The sequence below is a fragment of the Pyrgilauda ruficollis genome, unplaced genomic scaffold, assembly GCF_017590135.1.
Source record: "Pyrgilauda ruficollis isolate IOZ18807 unplaced genomic scaffold, ASM1759013v1 scaffold59, whole genome shotgun sequence".
Lineage (NCBI taxonomy): Eukaryota > Metazoa > Chordata > Aves > Passeriformes > Passeridae > Pyrgilauda > Pyrgilauda ruficollis.
The window spans coordinates 3,689,906-3,707,712 of record NW_024527599.1 but is presented as its reverse complement, the minus strand read 5'-3'; the positions used below and the strand labels follow the sequence as shown (position 1 = coordinate 3,707,712).

Below are 17,807 nucleotides of genomic sequence, written 5' to 3'. Positions count from 1 at the left end.
TCTGTCTCCCCTCCCGGCCTCGCAAATCTGCCAGGCACAAACGTCTGTACCAATGAGCTTAGCGTCAAAAGTGCCAGGGCAGTAACCTTTCCCTGCTCCTGCTCCCCTCCTTCACCGGCGGCAGCCGGAGCCACCCGCCAGCCGGGGGCTTTAGCGTGATCCCCACGGCCCATCTGTCCATCCCACACATATTAACAGCCACTGCCCTGCGGCTGGGTTTGTAACTCGTGTTTTCTCGCAGAGCAAGCAAGAGAGAATAAATATCAGTGGAGATCAGCAGCAGCGAGACCTCGCGACAAGGAACAGAGCTGGCTCTTCCCAGAGGACTTCCCACCTTTCCGCAGTTCTCCCGCAGAGGGGAGGCACGCAGCAGAGTCCTGTACAGCGTGTCGGGGGCTCTCTGAGCCTGCCAGCATCGCAGCTGAGCTGCACATCCAGCAGCGCTCCTCTCCCTCACCCAGCAGTCCATCCCGCCCCACCGTGTCCCAAGGCTCCGTTCCCATCCCGGCGCCGCCCCGCAGCCCCAGCCCGGCGGGTCAGGGCGTGGGGAGGCACTGCTGCTGTCCCCAGCCCTGGCAGCAGCCCAGCTGCCAGGGGACAGCCCCGGCCGGGGGCTCTTGCGGGCTGCCCGTGAATCGCTGCTGGTGCGGGGTCCCGCCGGAGCAGCAGGCGGGGCTGGGCACGGGGCGATTCTCCTGCGGGCTCTCGTAGTGATGGAGCTGCCTCTGAGGGGAAAACGCCGCGCAGAGAGGGGACGGAGGGCACCGTGTCCCGGCAGAAACGGGATCCCAGGGCAGCTGGGGGCGGCTGCCCTTCACCCCCGGCTCCTGCGCAGGGACCCCGGCCCGGGCGCGGCACTCGGAGTGGGCGCAGGGCCAGCAGCGCCCGTGCAGGGACAGCGACAGAGCCGCGATCCTGTTGATGGCTCGCCGGAGGGTGGCGATTTTAGAAAGCCTTTTGCCCCCGAGGTCGTGCTTGAGGGCCAGCCGCAGGGCGTTGAAGGCTTGGTTGTAGTCCAGAATCCTCTTTCGCTCTCTGACGTTGGCAGCCATCCTCCTGGCCTTGGAGCGCACCGGCCTGCTCCTCTTCCTCGCCTTCATCCCTTCCGTGTCCCCCGGGCTGGCGTCTGCTTCCCTGCCTTGGGACACCCAAAAACCTTGCCTGCAGCACGCCTGGGGTGCGTCCCTCGCGTCCAGCTCCTCCTCGGAGCTGTCGGGCTCTGGCTCCCCTTTCCCCACGGCTCCTCCGGCCATGGCAGCGGCGAGGGGCAGCGGGAGAGGCGCTGCTGTGCTCCTGCCTCCTGGGAGCTGTGGGTGACACTCCTCCGGGGACAGGCAGCCGCCTCTAAAAACCTTCAGCAGGGCTTGTCACGTGGCTGCCCCGACCCTCCTCACCTGCCGCAGGTGAGGCACAGGGACAGAGCCCTGCCTGCCCCTCTCTGAGCGTGAGGCACCAGTGCTGGGGCGCCCAGATGGTGGTGGGATGCTCACAGGTCTTCGTGGAAAGCACCTCCACCGAGCTCACCTTGCTTTAGTGTCTGCTGAGAGTTTGGGCACTGCGGGAGTTGCCCCGTGCTCCTCTGCCCTCTCCTCTGCCGGGCTGGCTGGTGGCTCACCCTGGGACAAGGTTATCCCAGGGCTCTGCTGTGAGGCAGAGCCCTGAGGGGCATCACCAGCCTGGCTCTTCCTTCCCCCTGCTCACTGGTCCTGAGCACCTCCGATATTTCTCACCCAAGGGGAACTGAAGCACGAAATGGTGCCACTGCTGAGGAAAGCTGCAAGTCTTGTGCTTGGGTCCAGAAAACACAGCCCTGGTGAGCTGAGAGCATCCGTGGGGACAGGGGGAGGTGGGTCCTGAGCAGGAGCAGACCCCTGCAGGAATGTGCAGGGCTTGGCACGCCTCTGCCCTGCGGAGCAGGAAGCAGGAATGTGGCAGGGGGGATCAGGGCAGGTGATAAAAGAGCTAAAGTGCTACCTGCCGCCAGAGCCTTCCTGTCCCTTCCCAGCAGCCTAGGGGCAGAGCTGTCTGGGCTGGCGCTCCCGGGCCTGCCCGGCACTTAACTTAGGGAAGACGGTGCTGAAAGCAGCTCCTTGTTTCCCGCATCCCCGAGCTGGTGGGATGAGGGGCTGGCCAGGTGCAGCAGGTCCGGAGGCCATGGGCAGGGCCAGTCCCCAACCTTTGAGCAGTGGGGGACAGCCACGTGTGTTTGCACATCATCTCATTAGCCAGCAGTTGCTAAATGCCTTCCTGTGCCAGGGGTAATGCTTTGAAAAATTGCCCAGGAGTGCTTGTGACAAATTGTTGGGGTGCAAAAGCAGAGCCCTGGGAGAACATGCCCCTCCCTCCTTGATCCATCCCTTCCTATCTGATCATCCCAGCTCATGTTTGATCAATAGACACAATTAGTGGGGGGTTATTTGTCTATTGCCCTTCTCCTCTCCTGGCTCTTTGAAGCTGGAGCTAATTTAGGTGCCTCTGCTCCAGGAACCCAATAAATCAGGAGCCAGGGCCTCAGGGATGGGGAGGATGAGGCAGCAGGACTTCAAAGGCAGGTGAAGCTTGCAAATATCTTTGAGCACTCACCTGTGCTCACTGTGAGCGCCTTGTTCTCCCCAGCATCCCTCTCACCTCCCAGACTTTCTCTGCCAGGAATGGAGCCTCCCCAGCCACTGACTTACCCAGCAAGCTCAGCTCAGGAGCCAGGAATGCTTGAGTGCCAGCAGGACATAGATGTCAGACCCAGCTAGAGATGTGCCTGTCTAAACCCTGCCAAGCAGGACAGATCCCTGCCACGGGGATGTTTTTGCTGGTGTTGGAGCTCAGGAGGTGCAGTCCAGAGCAGACACAGGGCTGGCTGAGCTGGGCACAAAGCCAGTCCCAGCTGGGTGGTGCCTGGGCAGGAGGAACAGTCCCAAAGCTGTCGCCACCCTGCCCACAGCCCCTGGAGATCCTTGGGAAGCACTGCCAGGGCTTCTGGGTCTCTGGGCAGTCCTGGCTGCAGGGATGCAGCCCCAGCTCTCGGAAGGGGGCAAGGCCAGACCATAAATCACAGGGCATCTGATGCCACCTGCCACCTGTAATTAGCACATCCCACTGGGCCATCCCCACCTCGTCCTGGGCGCTTCCGACCTAGGGGCCCATTACAGGTTGGGAGGTCAGCAGGAACACCCACCCAGCCCTGCTCCCCCGGCCCCTGCTGATTTATCACCGTGTGCTGGAGAGATTTATGGGCTGAGATGAGGAGCCAGAAACGTGTTGTGAGGCTCTGCTGGGCCCATCTGCCTGACAGATGATGAAAGAGCCGTAATTATCTGTCGCCACACATATTTCAGGCCATTCATGGCACTCCCCAGCCTCCAAGCAGGGGTTTGGCCCTCGGGGACTCCCCAGCTCCCAGCCTGTGTCACTCTGGTCTGGAGCACAGCTGAGTGCTGGGCACCTGCCCGTTGTCACAGCTCTCATGGGTCCCCCAGCCCAAAGGTGTGGTTTGGGTGTGCAGCCCTAACGCTGCTGCTGAGCCAGGCCTCAGCTCCTGCAAAGAGCCCTGGACTGGCTGCCACATCCATCCAGCACCCCAAACTGCTGGTGCTTCCAGGTGAGAGCTGCTGGGGCCATCTGGGAGCACAGCTCTCACTGGAGGGCAAACCCTGATGGCCTGGGGGGGGCTGCCAGCTCCTGGCACTGTCCCAGCACCGTCCATCCTCCTTGGGAAGGCTGCACCGGGAGGCATGGATGTGTCAGAGCAAAGCAAGGGAAGGATGAGAGGCGGGACAGGCTGCAGGGAGGTGCCCATTCCTGGTGACAGGGGAAGGAGGAGGCGGCTGTTGCGACACTGCCTGGCCCTGCGGGTAAATAAATAGAGTGCTTTGTTCCTGCTGGGGCACGGCCAGGTGGCACAAACGACACGGGCTGGTGAGTCACCCATGCCCAGGCAGCCACCCTGCGGGGCACAGGAGGAGGCAGGGACCGGCACTGAGAGGCCTGGAGGCGCCTGTGGGTGAGATCCCTGCTCCAGCTCCAGGGAACAGCCCTGCCCTGGCACAGGTCGGAAAGCCACATCCTGTGGAGCAGGAGTGAGCCATGGGCACGTGCTTAAACACAGCACATGTGGCAGACAGTGGGCAAAAGGCTTATCTGGGCCTTCACAGAATCCCAAAGTCATTCCAGGTGGAAAAGACCCCTAATCGAATCCAAACGTTAACCCTGCACTGCCTTGTTGCCACTAAACCACTAAATGCCACATCCTTGTTTTTTGAATATTTCCATCACTTTCCTGAGCAGCCTGTTCCAAAGTCTGACCATCCTTTTAGTGAAGACACTTTTCCTAATATCCAGTTTAAGCCTTGAGGCAATTTCCTCTTGTCCTGTCCCTTGTTCCTTGGGAGTAGAGACAAACCCCCACCAGGTTTCACACTCCTTTCAGGGAGCTGTAGGCCTTCATTGCCCACCACAGGAGCTGTGCCTGCTGCTCCATGTGCCAGGAATGGCTCATCCATCCTGAGACCAGCAGGGCTGGCAGAGTTTAACTGGCCAGAGGATGAGGATGGGACACAGAGCTCTGCAGTGAAGGCCAGGGCACGTGGCAGCTGTGGAAGGCACAGGAGCCACTCCATGTCACAGGAGCTTTTAAGGCTCAGTTGTTCCCAGCTTGAGGATCTCCCAGAGCACGTGGGATGGATTCTGGCATTAGTTATCATCTTGTTACTGCCCTGAGCTGCCAGCACCGGGCACTCCCTCACCCACATCCCCATGCCCACAGCTCCTCAGGGAGACCCAGAGAGGGCAATGGGAGTCTGTGAGCTGCAGGAGAGCAGCACCTGCACCCCACTGGTGTCGGCGGGCGGGGGGCGGAAGGCGGCGGTGCCGGGGGCTGGGGGGAAGCCCGGCTTTGGGGCGGGGGATGGCGGCGGGCGAGGCGGCCCGTGCGGACTTCGCGCGGCACTGGCAGGCGCAGTTCCCGGGGGAGCCGGCGCCCCGCATGGAGCTGGGCTCGGTGCGGGCCATGGAGCGGGAGCTGGAGCGCTGCCGCCGCCACCTGCGCCGCCTGCAGCGGGCGCTGGCCGAGGAGCGCTTCAAGGTGGGATACCTGGAGGCGGCGCTGGCCCGGGCCCCGCCGCCGCCGCCGCCCGCCGCCCCCCGGCCCGCCGGCAGCTCCCCGGAGGGCGGCAGCGCCGGCAGCTCCGACGCGGAGGACGCTTCCTCGGCAGGTGGGTGAGGGGGAGCCGTCCCCAGCCCGCGCCCCCAGGGGACGAGGGTGTCCCCAACCCCCGCGCCGTCCCCGCCGCCGCACGGTCAAGGGCGAATGTGCACGGCCGAGGGCATCCCCGGTTCTGCGCTCCCGGGCCGTGCCCGTGGCCACCGTGCCCGTGGCTCCGTGCCGTGCCACGGGTGGAGGCAATCCCGAGCCCCTGTGCCATCCGTGCCACACGGCTGGTGCTGTGACTCGGCATGGCAGCCCCAGCGTGTCCCCAGCACGCAGCCGGGAGCACCCCGTGCCGAAACATAGTAGGGAATGCCCAAAGTCCTTTTGCTGTCCCCATCGAACAGTAATGCCAGCCCTTGTGCAGTCCCTGACCAAGCACTAAGGTCACCCCAAGCTCCTGTCTCCTCCCTGTCCCACTCCCAGGGACATCCCGTGCCCAGGCCCCATCCTTGGGTGTGCAGGGACGGAGGGTGGCTGGCAGTGCCCTGCAGCTGGCTCTCGGTGATGGGCCAGTGGCCCACGAGCCACCCCTGGGGTTGGGACACAGCACAGGAGTCATTTCCTCCCGGCGGCGTGACCTGGCTGATGGGAACACCTCTGCTCAGGTGACACCCTGTGACCTCCTGTGGGGAAGTCCTGGAAGCTCTAAAGCAGAAGCATGCCGGGGTGGTGACATGTCCCGGGGCGTTCTTCTAGGTGGATTGAGGACAATGGTATTTCGCAAGTGCCTGGCTGTGTGGTGGCACTGGAGGCACAGCCAGCTAGCGCTGTCAGCCGTCACACTGTCCTACTTCCAGCGGCCTGGAAGTTGTTATTGCATCAGCATTAAACCCGGTTCAAACACACTCCTGGCAGCTAGGGAATGTCACTTTTAATGCTGCTAATTCCACGGCTGACTTGAGTTAATTTTGTTCTTGCTCGATTGTTAGGGGTGGTGGTTGCCCCCCAAGGCTGTATGGTGCTGGTTTAAGATTGCCTGGAGAGCAAGTGCTCTGGTGTCAAATTATGCTTAATATTTAGTACATTTATATTTATTGCGTTAGTCTGCAGCGCTGGAGGAAGTTTCCACTTCACCTTCCTGAGCTGCCTGGAGGTGAAATGTCCAAAGTACGTGGCTGCTCTCGGTGTTGTCACCGTGCTGTGCCAGGCTGCACGTGTGAGTGTTTGTCCCGCTCTCCAGTCGGCCGTGAGAGCCTGTGCCCAGCCCTGCAGCCAGGAACAAGGACCTGGGGAATGCTGCCTCCAAAGGGCTGCTCCAAGCCCCTCTCCAGCTCCCAGCAGCAGGCACGGGCTGTGATTTCTGGAGAGCTGCTCTGTGGCTGAAGTGGCTCAAGTGTATCAGAGCGACCAAGCACAAATCCTTGTGAATTACACTCAGACCTGTGTTTTGTTTGTGTCTGGGTTATGCTCCTGGATGTTTCCAAAGCCAGGATGGTGCAAGGCTGCTCTCAGGTTGGTGGGTGATGTTAAAGGGGCTTTCCTGAAGCACAGCACAAGCCCCTGAGGGCCCTGGCTTCACAACTTGGAGGGGTCCAGCCCTGCACCACCCTTTGCAGTTGGTGGGGGTGAGACTTTTGGCAAGACTTTGAAGTCCAAGGTTGCATCAGCTGTGGTCGAATGTGGCCTCTTCCTCCTCCTCCTCCTCTTCCTCCTCCCCTAAATGGATCTTCCTCAGGGTCAGCAGCTCCAGCACTCATCAGAGGAGGAAGCATCCCCTCTGCTGCGTGCCTGGCTCCTTGCCCCATGACACGGCTGGGCTCAGCCTTGTCCCGAGCCTGTCCTGAGCCTTTCCCAGGCATCAGCATTTTCTTTGTTGGGTGTTATAAGAGCCCCTGTGTGCGCTGCCTGGGCTGACATTTAAGAGTAGAATTTGAGAGTGCACTAAGAGGTGTGCAGTGCTTGCCTGGATCCCCCTTTCACGGACAGTTGGTTAACCCGGTGCTCCTGTTGTTTTCTTCTCACTTCTCTATGTTTCAGATGCAATTGAAAATTCATGATTGTGGTGCTGTTTGCTTTTCCTGCCAGCACTCTGGTGGTGTGTAACCCAGTTACTGCTGCTCTGCCTGAGTCCCTCAATATTTTAATGTGAATTTTGGAGCTTAGTGGTGCTGTGGCTGTGGCTGAACGCAGTCAGTCCCCAGCTGTATCAACCTTGAGAAACACCCTCTGGACAGCAAGTGAAGGAGTGTTGAATACCATCTTTATGGGAATTACCAGGGAAACACAGTGTTTTCCTTTAAGTAGCTTGTGATTAATCAGATTTAGAGGGAGGAAATCTGCAAGATGCCCGTCTGCGGCTATCACACGGGAGCGGCGCGTGTGACAGCCAGACACAGATCCTGGCATCTGAGATAACGCCTGTGCCAGCTCTCCCGGGACCAACAGAATCTGAGCGTCAGCGAGCAGATGGCTCAAAACGAAGCGTGGAAAGGGCTGAAATTCCCCTCATCTGGGCCGTCACCTGTCCCTGTGGCTAAACACGCAGCTGGCCTCGCGGCTGAGTGTGCGCGGTGCCGGGGTGCAGCGGCGCTCGGGCTGGCTGCTGCTTCCTTCTCCTCCCGTTTGCCACGGAAGGGATGGAGGGCTGTGGGTTGGTGCCAGCCTGGAGAGGGTGAGCTGAGCAGGAGGTGGTGCTGGTGGCAGAGAGGAGGACGTGGTGAGGCTCGGTGGAGATGCTTTGTGCCCGGCAGCCAGGTAGCGCAGAGGTGGAAGCAACTCGGTGCTGGGTTTCCTCGCTTTGTCCTTGGGAAGCAGAGGAAGAGGCTGGCTTTGCCATGGAGCTGAAGCTCCTCTGGAAGGCTGTGGGGTTTGGGAACCCCTGAGCTTCCCTACACCCCAGAAATGTGAGCTCTGGGGTGGGGAGTGTTGGCATAGCTGGAATAGTCCATGATGGCGTGAGCTGGCAGGATGCTGCGGCTGTGAGGTGTGCTGTAAGTGAATCCCCAGGCCTCTGTTTAGCTGGAATTACAGTTTCTCTCAAGGAAAGATTCTGGAGTCACGTGGGCTCTTCTCCTCACTCCTCTGCACTGCCTTCAGTGGTACCTTGGGAATGGGAAGGGAGCTGCTGGCAGCAGCAGGGTCCTGCCTGCATCCACCTCCCCTCCTTTAGCACCTGGTTGGGATCTTGGTGCCAAATCAGGGAGGTGCAGTGGGGGCAGTTGTGTCTCCCCAAGAGCCTGTCTACCACCTCTGTGTCCTTGTGTTTAGTTTATGTTGCATGGTCTGTGCATCCACCTCCCCTCCTTTAGCACCTGGTTGGGATCTTGGTGCCAAACCAGGGAGGTGCAGTGCGGGCAGTGTGTCTCCCCAAGAGCCCGTCTACCACCTCTGTGTCCTTGTATTTAGTTTCTAAATTTTTACTTTGTTATATTTCCCCATTGTTAGAAAGTGCTTCTTTGGCTCTGAAGAGCCTGGAAGTTCCTCCTCTGGCCAGGGCAGGCCAGGCAGAGTCTCAGTGTTTAATTTTAACTGCTTAGGCAGGGACAAAACCACAATGTGTGTGTGTGTGTGTGTGTGTGTGTGTGTGTGTGCCTGCTGGGGACCTTTGAACTGTCTCCATCTGCTCTGGGGCCCGACAGCATTTGGGGAGGTGATTTCTCTCCACAAACCCCCCTGGTGGCATTGTGACAGCAGCCCCTGAGTGATGGCAGGCTGCTTCCTCAGAGAGCAATGCTGCCTGAGATGGGGACTGCAGGGTTAACTCTGGAACAGGTTGTCACTGTTAAAGAAGATCATAAATAAATGTAAAGTTTATGGGGCTGAAAAGCCTTTGAGCAGAAGAGTTGAAGTTTAAAGCTTTAAGTGAGAGCAGTAAGTGCTGCTTGTTGGAGTTTGCCCTGTGATGGGCAAATAGTAAAGGGCTTGTAAGGAGCTGCAAGAGCAGAGGGGAAAATGTGATCAGCTCTGCCTGTGGGCACCACCGTGGCAGCAGCTGCATCTTCTGGGTGAGGGAACAGCCCTTCCAGGTGCCAGGGCCCTGCAGAGAAGCAGGATGGGTGCACATAGGGCTGGGAATCCCTGTGTATCTCACTGGGCAGGGGTACTCCCCTGGCACACAGCGGTGCTGCTCTCATCAGCACAGAGATGCCAACATCCCCCCCGGAGGAGGAGGTCTGGATGCAGCACCCTGAGCATCCCTGTGTTCTGCCAGCTGGGCACAGACCCACTGGCTGGGTTTTGGCCCCCAGAATTTGGGGCAGAGCCGATGCTGAGCTCCCCCAGCTCACCCAGGGCTGGGTGGTGGTGCTGGGGATGGAGTTTGCCCTTCAGTGCCAGCAGTGCCAGGGGCTGTGCCACCATGGGGACGAGCCTTCAGCACGGAGGTGGCCCCCAGGCTCACAGTGGCTGGTTGTGGGTGATCAGTAACCCCAGGTAGAAGCGATGGCAGCAGCAGGGCAGGCAAGAAATCCTCATTAGGTGGCTGGATGGAGCCAGAAGTGCCCTGCGGGGCCTGAATACATTTGCATTGTAAGGCTATTGAAATCTGGTTGGGGTTTGTTTTCTTTCTATTTCCCTGGGAAGACACTTCTGTGCAGCGGGGCTCTTTGTTCCTCGGGTTCCTCCTCCCCTCCTGCCCACAGTTGGGATCCCAGTGGATGGCTCTGCTCTGTTTTCTGCTGGGTGCTGTCTGCTGTGGCCAGCCCTGCAGCAGTGATCACAGGGAGAAACTTTGCTCTGTGCTGGCAGGGAATTCATATTGTCCTGGGTTAGAGAAAGGAGCCTGGGCTGGCTAGGGCAGCTCACTCAGTGTCCATCCACCCCAGAAAGTGGCACCTGTGCCCCCTTGGTTCGTGGCATTGCTGGATTTTCCTCCCACTGAGGTCACCTGGAGCAGTGGCCGGGAGCCAGCCCGAGGGAACACACAGAGCTCACCCCATCCCAAGAGACATCTTGGAGCAGGCTTGGCTTTCCCACCCCAAATGACTCGGTCAGTGTTTGCTAAGCAGGATAACTGGCTGTGTGGATCAGCAGCAGCAGCTCTTCTTGGCTCCCTTGGTTGTAGCCTGAGCAAACCTGGCCAGCCCAAGCAGAATCCCAGAGGACTCCTGCAGATCTGCCTCCAGATAAGTCCCAGCTGTAAAGTTCAGGAATTGTTTGAAGATTTGGCAGATAGGAAGACCTTTGTGCTGGGATGGGGCTTTCTGCCACGGACAGTTTTGTTCCATGGGTAATTTTTTGTTCCGAGGCTGTGAACCAACACCTCCTCCTCCTCCTCCTCCTCCTCCTCCTCCACAGCTCCTGTGCTGGGGAGCAAACCTGGCCCAGCCACCTCAGCAGCAGGGCTGGGGGGAGAGGAGCAGCTGGGGGCTGTGGCAGACACAGCCACAGCTGCCTCCCTCAGAAGAGAACCACAGTGCAATAGCTGGCCCAGGCTACCTGGAGTAAAAGGTTTTTTCTGACCTTTCATTCCTTCTCCATCTGGTATTTTGGGAGGCTCGGGCAGTGCTGCTTTGCCAGGTTTCTGCCCTCCTCCCCACGCTTGCTTGGCTCTGGCACCCTGACTGGCACTGCCCTGAGGGCAGGATGCTCCAAGTGACCTCCCTGTTCCCCAGGCACCTCCGAGCTGTGCCCCAGCGAGTGCAGCTTGGGCTGATGCAGCACAGACCTCAGGGTTTCAATTCCACTGGGAAGTAATACTGGAAGAGAAGCTCAGTGCTGGACTGAGGGCCTGCTGTGCTCCTTGGCAGGGAGGCTGGAAACATTTTCATTTATTCCTCTCTTCCCTCTCTGCAACCTCTGGCAAGGGGAGAGCCTGGACCTCCTGAGAGCCCAGCAGAGCAGGCATGGAGGAGCTGGGGAAGCCAGGCTCTCCTCTGGCATCTCCCACCTCAGCCCCAGGCTCTGCAGGTGGACAGTCTGGCTGTGTTCCTGCCATGGCTCCAGGTTTTTCCCTCTCCAAAACCAAGGCACAATGGCTGCTCTTCCAGTCCTTAGCTTCTTTAGCCACTTGCATGGTGCTCCCCAACCTCACTCTCCCATTCCACTCTTCCTGTGGGAAAACACCCCCGGTGCTGGAGGTGCAGGTGGCTCTGGAGCTGCTCTCTGGTTGCCACCAGCCCTGGGTGCCCACGAGCAGCCCTGGGTGCCCACGAGCAACCCTTTCCCAGCTCTGGGCAAGCCCAGGGGCTGCTGCAGCTCCTGTGGCTGCGACTGGAGGACTCTTGCACAAGAGCCCAGAAATAGCGACGCGTGGGCTGGCGGGCAGGGGCTGGGCAGATGCCAGGCAGACAGCCAGACACCAGGCAGGCTGTGCAGGGCTGGCTGCTGCTGGGGAGGAATGGTGGAGCTCAGCTCCCGGCTCTTGCCGCAGGGATGCTCCCAGCTGGAGCTGGGGGCGGGTGCCGGGGGTTGGGAACATGGTTGGCAGCATCTCCTCACCCAGGACTGGTCTCTGTCACCGAGGGCTGATGGGTGCCAGGGTGGGGGTGGGCGCTCCCCCCCAGCCACAGGGAGAGGAGGGAGGTTCAGCTGCTTTGCTGGTTTTGAGGTTTTTTTTGTTGTTGTTTTTTTGCGAAGGTGAAAAGAATATGAAAACCAAACTAAAAATATCGCCCAGGAGTTTGGTGGGGCTGGTTAGTGTGGGCTGTGCAAGGCCACCTGCCTGGGTTAGTGGTGCAGCACAGGGTGGCCCTGGCTTGGCCTTCCCAGGACACTCACCCAGCTGTGGGGAACTTGCTTGCCTAGTCCTCCTGGCCGTGGCACTGCCAGGACCTGCTGTGTGGTGTCAGCCTGGGGAAGGCTCCAGGACGTCTGGCAGCTCATCCAAGCGCTCAGCTCATGCCCTGTGTTGGATAAAGATGTGCAAAGGGGGCATGGAGAGGCTGGTGCCGTGGGCGGGAGTGGCCAGGAAATGTGTCTGGCTGAGGGAAAAATGTGGACAAGGCCCTCCCTGCCTGTATGCAGGGAGCTGTGCATGGAAACACAGCTGCCTGCTGCCCCCGCGGCTCTGCAGCCATCGTGCTGAGGGTGAGCAGCTGCATCTTGTGCTGGTGCTGCTGCAGGGCTCCCCAGGGCACCAGCGGACTGTGGTTTCCTGCCATGAACAAGGTTGATGCTCTCAGCTGAACCACCGTCACCTTCCTGGCTCAGCCTCGGGCTCTGGGGGGTGCAGGGGTGTGGGGTTTGCTGTGGAGAGTGGAGGAAACTCTCCATCCATGAAGGGGCAAAGTGAGGACATGCTCAGCTGGAGCCAAAGCAGGAGTGAATGGGGGATGGACAGCAGCAAAGGCTGTCACATCGTGGCCACCCTTGGGCACTGCCTGTGCTAATGTTTTGGGGACAGGGGGAGTCTCAGCTCCCCAAAGTGCCTGGGATGGGGCAGGGGGAGGTGGGAAATGGCAGCTGTAGGGCTGCACCCTGTGCCCCTGACTCAGGGTGTCCTTGCCATGCCAGGGCTGGATGCAGCCCCCAGGCAGGCAGGGCTGTGCTGGTGGCAGCAGTGGCTCCTCATCCTGGATGCCAGGTGCCAATGGCTCCCTGTGCTCCAGCCATGCTGAACCACAGCTCTGGCATTGCTGTGCTCCCCAAAATGCTGCATCCCAGCCTGTCATGGACGTCCCTAGGAGCAGCAATCAGGTGGTGGCAGTGCCTGGCAGGGTCCCCTCTGGTCTCCCACTCGCATCCTGGCACTTCATGCTGTCTTCCCCGTGTGCCCGGCAGAGCATCATCCCTCCTGGCGGCTCCCACCTGGCCGCGGTGCCCGCTCTGGTCCTTGGCCACACCGAGCCCCGCGGGCAGGACGGGGCCGAGGCGCTGCCGGGGGATGGTGCCCGCACTGCCGGGGGATGGTGCCCGCACTGCCGGGGGATGGTGCCCGCACTGCCGGGACGGGGCAGCGGTGCCGGCACAGGCTGAACCAGGGCACTCTTTGCACTTGAACGCTTGGCTGGCGCCCTGACATATTGGGGTTGATGACTCTGGCACTTCGTATTTCCTTTGGCTACATGCAGCTGGGGAGGGCGGTTTAACCCCTGCCTGCCCACGTCCTGCTCTGCCAGCCCCGGTTGTGTGGGGCAGGGCTGCTCCCGGCTCCTGCAGGCCCTGGTTCCCAGAACCTGGGGGAGCAGGGCTAGGAAGAGCCTGTGTCCTTCAGCCGTAGCGACTTGAGGGGCTGGGGAGGTTTTGCTGTGAAGCAGGCACAGCATCCCCAGGTCACAGTAAGGAGGTGAGGCTGTGCTGGAAGGGGTGATGGAGCCAGCTCCCCCCTTTCCCCCCGCTCTCCTTGGGGTGGCCGTGGGGGGAAGCCACACATGCTGCTGTGCCACCACCATCCCTCCTTGTCCTCCTCCTCCTCCTCGCCGGTCCCCAGACCCCTGCGGAGGGTCGGCGTGGCTGCGTGCGGGGGGACGCTGAGCTCGGCTCCCCCCGGCGAGGCAGGGGCGGGAGGCGGGACGCGCTGCCATTGCCAGGCGGCACCTCCTTCCCCGGGCACCCTTGGCAGAAGCGCGGCCGTGTGCCCGGGCAGGAGCCGTGTCCGGCTCTGCCATCCAGCCCCCGCCCGGGCCCGCGGCCCCCGCCTCCCGCCCGCGCCCGCCGCCTTTGTTGTGAGATGAGAGCGGGCTGAGCGCCGGCACAGCCCTCCGAGCATGGAGCCGCTGAGCCACCGCGGCCTGCCTCGCCTCTCCTGGATCGACACTCTCTACAGCAGTACGTGGCCTGGGCTGGCGGGGGGGCGAGGGGGGCGAGGGGCTGGGTCGCCCCTACCTGTTGTGTAACGCTGCGTCGCGCTGGGCAGGGATGATGTGCTGGGCAGGGATGCTGTGCGGGCAGGGATGCTGTGGGATCAGGCATGCTGTGCGATCAGGGATGCTGTGGGATCAGGGATGCTGTGCTGGCAGCCCGGGCTGGGGGTCCCGGGTGGAGCCGAGCCCGGGCAGGGGCTGGCGATGCAGGGGCTGGTGCTCCCCTCCGTGAGCATCCCGCATGCCCTGGTGACATGCCGAGCCCGGGCAGGGGCTGGCGGTGCAGGGGTTTGTGCTCCCCTCCGTGAGCATCCCGCATGCCCTGGTGGCATGCCAAGCCCGGGCAGGGGCTGGCGGTGCTGGCAGGGGTTTGTGCTCCCCTCCGTGAGCCTCCCGCATGCCCTGGTGGCAGGGTGGCGCTGGCCGGGGTCGGTCCGGCATTCCCCAGGCTGTGGGGACCCGCTGTCTGCTCCGGGGGCTGCAGGAGCAGGGTGGGTGGCGGTGGCCCCAGCGCGGGGGGCTCGCTGAGGCTGGAGCAGGTCATTCCCGACAGCCGGCACTGCCCGCGGGGGGCTTTGGGGATGGGGATGGTTTTTGGCCGCAGGTCCCATCGCCGTCCCTGCGCGGTGGTGGGAGGGCACCTCTCCCTCCCTGCCTCCCCCCGTGATGCTCGCAGCGCTCCAGGCGCGGTGCCGGTGCTGTGGCAACGCGGTGTCGGTACCGGGGGCTGGCAGCCGGCGGGGCCGGGGGCGTCCTGCGGCAGCCGGGGGGTGCGAACCCCCCGATGCCACGGACGGGCGGCAGGGAGGAGTGAGCCCCGGGGCCGCGCCGGTCCTGGTCCCATGGCAGATGTCTCGGCTACGGCAGCCAGGGATGTGGCCAGGGGATGAGGGGGCTCGGTCACAGGGTCCCCGTTGTTATTTTGGGGCAGCGTTGAGCTGCGTGGGCATCCCGGGGTGGGGTTTGGGGTGCAGCGTTGGGCTCGGAGCCTGGTGCTGGTGGGGCAGCGAGGTTTGCACGGGTGCGTGGGAAGGTGGGATGCGCCCGAGCATGCTCCATGCACGGATCTGGCATCTGTCATGCCCTAGAGGGAGCAGGGACCGCCCAGGGGCACACTGTGTAGGGCTGAGCCCCCTCCCCAGGTTTTCCCACCCGAAGCCTCTGATGTCCACAGCCAGAGGCCACCTCCAGCAGCAGCAGCCCCGGGGGCTGTGCAGGTGTTTGGGCTGGAGCCCAGGGGCCACATCCAGCCCCAGCTTCTGCATCCTCCTTCCCAGGCACAGCATCTCTGCAAAGCCATGGCTCTGCCATCCCAAATCCTGCTCCAGCTGCCCTCCCCAAGGCGTGGGGGAGGCTGCTTGGCATGCCCACGTTTTGGGGGATGCAGGGCAGGGTCCTGCCTTCATCATCACACTGGGCAAGGCAGTGATGGTGTGGAGCAGATGCTGTTGTGTTGAGCCACCCTTTAGCAGAGGCCCACGGAAGCAGGTCCGAGGCCAGCTCACACATCTGTGTTGTCATGGTGAATTCTCACCCAAGCACAGGGAAACCATGGCATTTCCCCAAAATCTCACAGGCTCTGTGTGGATGTTGGGCTTTTCTTGGAAGTGGGATGGAATGGGTGAGCATTGGGCCGTGCCCACACACTGACAGGGTGTCAGGGAACAGCACGTGTGCAGCTGGAATTGCCACCCTGAGCTGCTGTGACTGTGCTGCTGCCCTTGGCTGAGCTCCCTCAGGGGGACCATCGAGCTGGCAGTAGCCTGGGTCAGCCTGGGAAGATGTGGCAGAACAAAAACATTTTCCTGGAGAAAATAATCCCTCATGGGCATGTGTTCCTGACCCTGTCACCCTGCTGGGGCCACGTGCCAGCTCACAGGGCCTCTGCCCTGATGGGTGACAGCATCCCTTGGTGCAGCGTCGGCTTGGGTCCAGCTCTGGGGTGTCTGTGGGGTTGGGGCTACGAGGCTGTTTCAGGTCGAGGTGTTCTTGCCCCCCCCAGAGTGGCTCCCCTGGGCCAGGCTTCCTCCCTGCCCTCCGTCTCCATGCCTGGGGTGCAGCGGGAGGATTTCCACTGCTGCTAAAAATCGGGAGCAAAAATAGCACTTGGTTTTGGCACGGGCACAGAACAGGCTGCAGGGGCAATGCAGCTGTGGGGGAGGAGGGAGGGAGATGCTGGGTTTGGGCTGCCTGGGTGGCACAAGCACCCCACAGGCAGGGAGACGCAGGGGACAACCTCTCTGTGTCCCCTCACCCATCAGTGTCTCCTTTGCCTGTCCTGGCTGCTTGGTGGTGCTTGGTCCCCTCCCTGTAGCAGCTTCTGGGGTTGCTGGGGAGGTTCCTGTGCCGAGGCTCCCCAAGTGAGGCCCCTCAAATGGTGCACAGCCTCGGGTGGCACAGTTGGAGCCGTGGGGACTTGGCTCTGTCCTGGGGCCAGTGCAGGGTCCCTCTCCTTGGGTGCCTGTTGGGCACTGCCTGTTGATCTCATCTGGTCTGGGGCTGGGATGTAGATCTGCTCAAATTGCTACCAACAGAGCCAAGCCATTCCTGTATCCCTGCATCCCCTTCCCTCTCCATGCCACCTTCTTCCCTGCACTGCTGCAGGTGTCACCTCCCAGGGTCCCCAGCTGCCTCATTAACGCTGTGTTCCTCATTACTTGGATGCTGAGCCAGCCCACCTGGGTTGCCAGGACTGCCACAGTGACAGTGCCACTCTGGGTGTCCCTGTGGTTAAGCCTGGAGCTGCAGACCTTGGCCATGGTGGTGCCTGGTGGCCTCTGAGCTGCTGGGGACCATCAGCTTTGGCTCCTCTCTGCTGCCTTGGCTCCCCCTTAGACCCCACCTGGGAAAACGAGCTTGGGGCAGAGTTTGGGGTTGCTCTGGGGCATTCCCAGCCTGGGGACAGTCCCTGGTTGAGGGGGCTCAGGGGGGCAATGTGGGGTGGGTGTCCTGGGGAGTGGCTCAGTGCTAATGAGCCTCCTGCTGCCGTGATCCTGCATGGTGCTGGAAGCATCACAGCTGGGACCTGTCCAGGACAGGAGAGACGATGGACATCCCACCATGAGGAGGCAGGGCAGGTTAGACACAGGGATCCTTTTTCCCTGGAAGCTGAGGACCAGGGGGTGTTATGGGGGGTCAATCCAGTCAGCTCCCGGGTTGAAGGTGGCTGTGGTGTCCCACTGAGGGTGGCGGACTGTTATCAGCTAATTACTGAAAAAGTAAGGTCTGAGAGGGGCTGTGGTGTCCTGGCAGAGATAGGATGCATCTGGCCCATGTCACAGCTCTCCTCCAAGCCCCCTTAGGTGCAGGATGGGACTCCCCATCCCTCCCCACTGGCACTGGCAGGGCTCCTGGCCTGATCACACTTTGCAGCACTCTTTGATTTAAAGATGTATCCACTTTCCCTAGGAAGCAGGATGTAATATTAATGTGCTGAGCGGTGTTGGTGGGAGCCAGGGGAGTCCTTGTCCAGGATGGCCAGGGCTGTGGGGACATGGAGTGGCAGCGGTGTGGGGTTTGGTCTGGGCTGGCTGCTCTGACCCCAGTGCACTCCATTGTGGCCAGCTTATCAGCTGGGGTCTTAGCTGGGGTCTCCCCAGTGTCTGTGCCCAGGAAGGCTGTGAGGATGTGGCTTCCAGGGATCCAGGCTGCTGGATGTGAGGGGAGCGAGGGGGTGGTGTTGGATGAGCCCCCTGCCTCTTTGGGCGCTGCCCAGGGGCTCCTGGCCGCAAACACGGGGTGGGGGGTGCTGGGTGCCCCCCACGGCCGCCCCTGCCGCAGCCGGGCTCCCTTCCCCCTCCCCTTTGTCAGCATCTCGGGGCTGCTGCAGCCACCTCTTCCTGCCGCCACCGAGCCGCTGCCGTTCCCATGGTAACAGGTTAGGATGTACCCCGGATCCCCGCTGCGCCCCAGGGCCCCGCTGC

At 61.6% G+C, this 17,807-nt stretch overlaps 1 protein-coding gene across 1 annotated transcript; it reads right to left on the bottom strand.

Moving 5' to 3' along the window:
• Positions 1-536: 536 nt before the first annotated feature.
• BHLHA9 (basic helix-loop-helix family member a9) lies at positions 537-1,253 on the bottom strand. The gene has a single exon (XM_041482354.1). It carries the CDS (start codon positions 1,251-1,253, stop codon positions 537-539), a length of 717 nt encoding a protein of 238 aa, XP_041338288.1.
• Positions 1,254-17,807: the final 16,554 nt, after the last annotated feature.

Coding starts and splice junctions, on each gene's coding strand:
- BHLHA9 (XM_041482354.1), bottom strand. CDS start 1,253: ATGGCCGGAGGAGCCGTGGGGAAAGGGGAGCCAGAGCCCGACAGCTCC.